The following is a 7,995-nucleotide window of genomic DNA, read 5'->3' on the forward strand; positions in this document are numbered from 1 at the left end:
TAAAAACATGATTTTTTTGACTCGTAACTAGAAATGTGACCTGACTCGTAGTAAACATTTTTAAATATTACATGATATAGTATAATTATATATATGTGGCGTCTTTAAGCAAAATATAAGTTCATTTCTGAATTGATTTACCAAAATATCATATATTCAATAGTTTTGAGTCATAAACTTAGAATTTATCTTCAAATTCACAATAACAAAATCAAAACTACATAAATAACTGTTGGGTTATATAACTATTTATCAAATCAAATCACAAAGCACGCAACGGAAGACAAGATCTATGTAGTTTAATTAATTAACCAAGATAGAAAACATGTACCTTAAATTGGAGAGAATAAAGCAAGAAACCTTTATAATAAGGTTTGAATTAAACCTCTCTACGATTGCACACACAACGTTGGAATGTATGTATGCTAATACTTGATCACAAACTCACAAACCCGCTGTGTAATACTCCCTTAATTCGAAACTCATATGAACCGAAAACAAAATTTGTTGCCGAAAACAAATCTATCCACAATTCATTTTAGTATTATAATATATATAAACAATATATATATATATATATATATATATTATAATATGTAGTTCGTATGAAACAAAAATCAAACATATGATTCTTGTTTTCCTTTTATTCGACCGAGAGAAAAGAGAAGAGAAGAGGTGGTTTTGTTTTTGCAAATCTAATTATCTTACAAAGCCCTTAACCTTTAACCTCTATTTATAGGTTTAATTGTTAGGGTTTCTAAACTTGATGGACAAGTTTAGTTAAGGCCTAAAAGCCTTGTTAAATTCGGCCCCATTAGGATTAATTAGAGCCCAACTCTAAATCCTAATTTACAATTAAGTCATTCTCTTTTTAATTAATTAAATACAATTAACTCTTTAACTTATTTAAATTAATTATTTCGTAATCAAACTAATTAATATATTACTTTAATATATTAATTAATAATATAAATTACATTCATGTTGAAGTGTGACCCCGTAGGCTTAAATATTTTTTGGACACACATTCATTTTACGTGATCATATTCTAACAATAACACACAAAATAATCAAAATTACAAATAATTATAAGTTTGACTCGGTTATAGCACCAACAAAGATTACAATGTAAAAAAAATTATAAAAAAAAAAAAAACCTTACTCATTTTAAAAGTTAAGCCGACCCGTAGCCTGCACTATCTACCTTTCTGTCACACCCCACCTTAGGCGGAATCGTAGGATATGACTAAAAGATATAGCAATGGCACATGGACTTTATAATAGAGTCATACTAAATGAAATTCAAATAAATGTAAATTCCATAAACGGAAAGTCTAGGCAGCACGCCTCAAATAGCAAAGAAATAATAATTGCAAATAGCGTTCAACGTTTCACATGCAATCTAGGAGTCCATGAAGGATCTCTTTATTGGTCTTCCTAAAGTCCATAAGCTCAATCTTCTTAAGCATTGTTATTACCTGAAAATGAATGCTCGAAAATGTCAACATAATGTTGGTGAGTTCGTAGGTTTAAAGGAATACAAATGAGTTTGCTGTGCATGATATATCAAGTTTTGGACAATAGCGTAAATATAAACATGTAGTAGCATACTAAATAATGATCAATGCCATCATAGTTATCCAACAACACAATCCCCATCACTCCTGTTAACAACTCAATCATGCTTTAAATACCAACAACTACCAGCTGGAGTATAAAGTTGGTCGATAGTTTTCCAATAGTCTTCAATAGATATCAAAAGACATCTATTGCATCAAAGAAATCAATACAAGCAAACTAGCATACACAATTTCATAATTACACGTATTTGTCCATGAAAACAAACAAGTTTTGGCACAGCTAGTAAAGAAATGAATAGTGTTTTGAGCATCATTTCCCCCCCAAAGAAATAAAATAAAAAGGGGCCACGAAACTCACCTCAACAAGCAAGTAGTTATGCAAATCCAACAAGGTCGCTAGAATCTACACAACATATAAATATGAACAAGTTACAATTATGGACATGGTCAAGAACCGTCCATTGTAACCCGTATTTGATGAAATACACATATGGCTATTTTCAAAATATTCACAACTGATTTGTCATATATTATTAAGTTACAAGTCACATAACTTAATATATAATATTTGTTTTACTGATTTAAGATTAAATTCTACAAGTTCATATTAACTGAAATTTTTGGTAACTTTATCTATTTTTTATTAGGATGAAACGAATGATTCAAGATTCCAAATCTTAACTACTGTTACCTTAGAGTGTTATATACTTACATGAATTTTTACATAATTTATTTGGCACGTTAACTATTTTTAAAAATTCAATGATTACAGACTAGTCAGAAAAATCACTGTTCGCACACAGAAAAGTTTTATAAAAGTTAAGGGCCTTCGAAGATTCAAAAAAATCCAATTTTTTTACTGTACAATATTAACATCTCAAAAAAATTTCTGGAGAAAAATAATTGTCCAGTTCATAAAATCGACCAAGATATGACTATTTGAAGTCGACCAAAATCTGTTCGGAAAACTCAGCTTTGCGCAGTTTTGTTATAAAATTCATTTGACAACCTTAAACTTCATATTTTGACACGAAACCACTTCCACCAGAAAGTAGACTTCCTGAACTTAATTTTAGACACCAAAAACGTGACTTAACCATCTCCCATGACCAAGATACGACCTTTCAAAGTTAACAAAACGAATCTGTCCAGATTCTGAAATAACCCAAACTTACTGTTTTAAAGACTACTACAACTAATATTTATATATAAACTTTCAAATCTCTCCAACACCTAATTAAATCTGTTATTATGATTTTCATGCCTTCGTAATTGGATTTCTTTTATTACATTAATTATTATACTTCATTAAATACTTAAACTTTTAACATTAAATATGATTTATACTTCAAGCTTTTGATTTAACCATAAAAAAAAAAAAAAACCCTTTCATTCATTATTATAAATTTGCCATAATATATATTCATCAAATAGGTTACTTATAAATAAAAATTAATAAATAAAAAAAAGATATGCTTATATACATATATATATATATATATATATATATATTAATAATTAAAAAGACTAATATATATGAAAAGAGAAGACAAGTGATTTTACCCCAAGATTGATGATCTTCTTCTTAGATACCTTGAAAAGAAGAATAGAATATAATCTTTAAGAATTTTATTATTAATTGTAATTTAAATCAAGATTCAATAGAATTATAATTAAACTTACCAAAGTTTGCTTTGACAATGAGATGATTAATAATAATAAAAATATATATTTTAGGTTGTGATGTTTGTTTGTTGATCGACAAAAGAAAATCAAGAAGGGTTTTGGTTTTTTTTTTTTTTTTTATTATTTAGGGTATACTTATTATATATATATATATATATATGGAGATAAGTGTTTTAGTTAGTTTATGATTAGACTTAATGTATCATAAGAATTCTAATGGAATTAAAATTCCTTGCTCACCATTAAATTGTGGTAATATATATATGACTAAAATTTTTTACTAAACATATGATATTTTACTATTACTATTACCATCTTACTACTTATACTAATTATATATTACTTTTATAATTATTGATTTCGTTCACCACTAAATAGCGTATACTAATTTATCAATGTCTAGAAATAAATATGACTAACAACTACAAGTCTAGAAATTACGGGGATAGTTATAGTCATCTACGTTTAGGAAGATCAAATATCTCAATCCTAAACTATTGAATATCAAGTAATAGAAATCCCATATTGGAAATGATCACCACATTTCTATGCTTGTTATACTATATAGGCATATTGACTAGTCAAGAAATTTGGAATGTAAGTTAGAGACTATAATAAATTACCAGTTTTGGTGACAGATGTCACACTTTCCCTTTTAGTCCGCATGAATTTCTGCCATGTAGCCTGTAGAGAACCTTCCTATTATCCTATAGGGAAAAACTCAAGACGTACCAACTATTGGAAAATGATTTTGGTCGATGTATCAGATTGAAATGGATTATCACATGTTATGAGTATGACAAGGAACTGAAATTAAATGAGTCGAGTGTGGCGAATAGTGGCAGTACACTACCGAATGACATAAATCCTTGTTCGATCATATCTAAAGTTATGTTCTTCTATTTGTTAATAATTATTTTATGGGTTTTTGTTAAACAATCGTCAAATGAATTAAATAGTTGTACACTAATATGAAAATGTATAATCTTTAGATGTACTTTAAGTGAATATTTCCTGAAGGTATTGATTCATATCATTAAATCCAAATTTAAGACATAAAATTGTTATACACTTGTCATAAAATTCAAACGTGAACTTTTAATATAGAAGGTAAAAATTTTGTATCCACTTTAAATACAACACTTATTTCCTATTTGTTTGTATATTAAAAAGTTTGAATTCATTAAATATATTAGCAAATCATATCCTGTCATATTTATATCACCAAATATGGCATATATCACCAAATCTATCTGATAAGTGGATCTGATCGATAATTCGATATTGGTTGGTCAATTATTACACAATGGGGCTTAGCTTTAAAAACTGTGTGCATCTTGCAATTGGCCGGATGTTCCATTAGATAGTAAAAAAAAAAGCAAACTGATAGCTTGATAAGCAAAGCAAATACATAATACAAGTTCATATGTATATCCATATCCATGTATCCAATATATATAAATGATGATATATATATCCAAATATCATAGTCTTCAGCTTAAGAGATTCTCTTTTATTTCTCTCCTACGCATATAAATTCTTCTTTGTCATTCAACTTTAGAAATTTATGCCTTGTCTCGAGATCTGAAATAACGTTACAACAACCTACGATCAAATAACTTGATCCCGAACCTTATTTGTAGTATATTCACATACTAAAAGAGGTTAAAGCACTGTGAAATAATTGTAATTTGAAACTCTTAACACCTAGCAAATGTAGAAAACGCGTTATATGTTCGGGACTTCGGGGTTAAAAACTTATAACTCATAAGAAAAAGTTGCCGACTCAAATCTATTAAACTTTGAAGTGTAGAAGAAATCGAACTAGTCTTATTGTTTCGATTTAAAGTCGGCAAGCCATATCTCAAAATTATAGGTTGAGTTTGGTGGTGGGAAATGTTTTTTAATTTTCTGTTTATAATAGTTTAGAAATTGGAAGTGTTTTTCATATCAAAAACATTATTGTAAAAAACATCAAATTAAAAATGCAACTTTTATTTTCCATATATTTAAAAATATGTTAATATCTACTTGGAGGCACGAGTCGGAGGGGCAGGAGTGGGTAAATAGAAATTAGAGTTTTAAAATTTAGAAAATAAAAAATGGAAAACTTCATAATAACATAAAAATGTTTTTAAGTTTTCTATTAAAATTATTTTATAATTTCTTGAATTTCTTTTTAAAACCTATCATTTGAACAGGTTTTTTTTAAAAAACAATTAGATAAATATCTGCGCAATGCTGTAGTGTGCGGCAGCGTGGCGGTGACTAATTGTAGTGGCGGGTAACATAGATAACGGATGTAAAATAATTCATGTGATTTAAGAAGTTAATTAAGGTAATTTAGTATATTAAAAATGTATGCCATAATTGTTTTAAGAGATTAAGAGATTCTAAAAATAAAATACCTAGTTTGTATCACAAGGAATATAGAAAATACAAAACAATGAGTGTTTCTTTAGTAAAGGCGTCCCTAATATTCATGCTTTAAATAATTGCCTAGACCTTATTCATTCTTTTTATATCACCAATAGTAGCTACCATAAATATGTACATTTTAGAACAAGTTCAAAGAGAAACCTGAAAATATGTTTCAAGCTTTCTCTTTAGAGTGGCATGCTCTTGCTTCACTTTCTGAAATATCCTAATGCATCTGCATGCGCAAATAAGTATAAATCAGAGGGGGAAAAAATCGACTTTGCTAACTGTCCATACTTTCGGATGAATATAAATGCACATATGTATAAGAAAAAAATGAGGGTGGTATTATTACACATTTAAATTGGGTGAAATATCTTTATATCATAGCTTTTTAATATTTAATGTACAATGAATGAATAATTGACCTTTTATGTTTTTTATGAATTAAAAAATTATTAGCATGCGAGAAGGAGTTTATCTAACTTGGGTATGTAACAACACCATTTTCACTTCCCCTACACAGTATTCAATCTAAGTACAATCACTTGTTTTAATTAGTTGAAGTATTCATACCCTTCGGCATTTTTAGCTTTGCAACATTCTTGAAACTGAGTGCACTCGTCCTTCACCTTTTTGGCACCAATGCTACATATATGTAAAAGATATTTATTTCGAGTTAACTTATATCCATAGTAAGTGTAACGAATATAAAAAATAAAAATAAAAAAATAGGGCGTTTTGAAACTAGCATAAGAAATGAATTAGAAAGATAATCTTAAATATTTTATTCTGTTTAATTTGTAGCCACATATATATAAAGTATACCTTGAGCTACTACCCTTGAATTGGTGCATATAATCGTCGAGCTTGTAAAAGTCCAAAGGGTAATTCTCCCTGTGAATATGCAACTATATATAAATTCATAAAATGGAACAAATACTATACATTAACAATGACAACCACAACAACAAATAGGTGCAACTTTGTGTTTGCATGAGAATTTACAAAATGACCAAGGATAAGTTAATCTTAATCTCAATAATAGTAAAAATGAATTGCTTTAAAATCTAATTGAACAAACGCAATGCTAAAATTTTTCAATTGATAATAATTTGCTAATAAATATCCGTACACTAGCTAAAATTTCGTCTTAGCAATAAAATCCTTTTAACAATGAGCGTCGTTTTTAAACGATGGGTCTAGTGGATTCCAGGCTAGCGATTAGTAAGATATGTATTGGGAATATTTTAAGGGATTAGTTATTGATAGGTGGCCGTAAGAGGTGATTTTTTAATGTGACGCTGCCAGAGATTAATTATAGATTAATATTTAATGGAGCATGAGTGCTTACAGTGCAGTCTCTACATTTCGAATTAGTCTCATCGAATCCGAATAAAAGAGTGTGACAATCTCTTCCACAAAATTAGGGTTTGCATCATCTTGCAAATCCTCAAGTTGGTTGAATTGATCATCCAAATAACCCTAAAGAAATAGAAACAAACATTATTATTTTTGTCAAAGTCCTATAGTTAGTTCAAACTATAACTGTAAGTTAGTTTGTGTAAATACTAACTATAAGTTGAGAAAACTACAATACTGAAAAATAATTAGCTCTTTGTATAGACTAATAATTAAACTCGATCTTAGGCAATACGCATGTTTTTAAAAACGGTTTTATATGACAAATACTGAAATACATGCCATTCCAACCATCAATAAAATTTTAGATAGGAATATATGGCTTGCAATGCGCATAATATTGTATAAGGTAATATAAATACGAAAAATATATGTGTTACCTGTTCAAAAAGGGAATTTTTGGCCAAGGTAATTTGCTTCTGCATATGATTTTGTTCCATCTTATATAACTAAAATGGAGTTAGTTACATATATAATAGTGAATGGGCTACACTACTTCTTTTGGCCTTGCTTCCTTCTATCAAACCAGCTCGCTCCTTGCCTTTTATAGTCGAGATTTGTAAGGGGTATGGGCCTATGGGTGGGATTCGATCTTGCATGGAAAAAGGAGAGATAATGAGGAATCAAAATTAAATGACAAGTGTCAATCTTTATATAACTAATTAACTAATGTCAGAAGATACAAAATTTTAAATGATCTCTACCATCCTGTTGAAACTGTTAGAAAATTTTATACATGTAGATAGTGATGCAATGCGTTTTTCTTCTCTAGCAACTTGATATCATCTCCATTTAATTCAAATGGGTATGACATGTATCCATTAATTGCATAACAATGGAAAATATAAACTAGCATGATATTCGCGCAATACAACGATGGTTGTTGAGA

At 28.7% G+C, this 7,995-nt stretch overlaps 1 protein-coding gene across 1 annotated transcript; it reads right to left on the reverse strand.

Moving 5' to 3' along the window:
- Window positions 1-4,579: 4,579 nt before the first annotated feature.
- Window positions 4,580-7,632, reverse strand: LOC122585286 (histidine-containing phosphotransfer protein 4-like). The gene is made up of 6 exons (XM_043757409.1): window positions 7,487-7,632; window positions 7,039-7,169; window positions 6,513-6,581; window positions 6,261-6,332; window positions 5,847-5,919; window positions 4,580-4,850 (listed from the first exon to the last, which is right to left on the reverse strand). Exons 1-6 carry the CDS (start codon window positions 7,544-7,546, stop codon window positions 4,824-4,826), a joined length of 432 nt encoding a protein of 143 aa, XP_043613344.1. The 5' UTR covers window positions 7,547-7,632; the 3' UTR covers window positions 4,580-4,823.
- Between the last annotated feature and the right edge of the window lie 363 nt (window positions 7,633-7,995).

This window comes from Erigeron canadensis, chromosome 1 (assembly GCF_010389155.1).
Source record: "Erigeron canadensis isolate Cc75 chromosome 1, C_canadensis_v1, whole genome shotgun sequence".
NCBI classification, from domain to species: Eukaryota; Viridiplantae; Streptophyta; class Magnoliopsida; order Asterales; family Asteraceae; genus Erigeron; species Erigeron canadensis.

What these genes read in the sequence shown, in the direction of transcription:
- LOC122585286 (XM_043757409.1), bottom strand. Translation starts at nt 7,546, where the DNA reads ATGGAACAAAATCATATGCAGAAGCAAATTACCTTGGCCAAAAATTCC. An exon ending in CGAAATGTAGAGACTGCACT is followed by an intron (nt 6,582 to 7,038) that starts GTAAGCACTCAT and finishes GCATATTCACAG; the next exon opens with GGAGAATTACCCTTTGGACT. An exon ending in AAAGCTAAAAATGCCGAAGG is followed by an intron (nt 5,920 to 6,260) that starts GTATGAATACTT and finishes TTGCGCATGCAG; the next exon opens with ATGCATTAGGATATTTCAGA.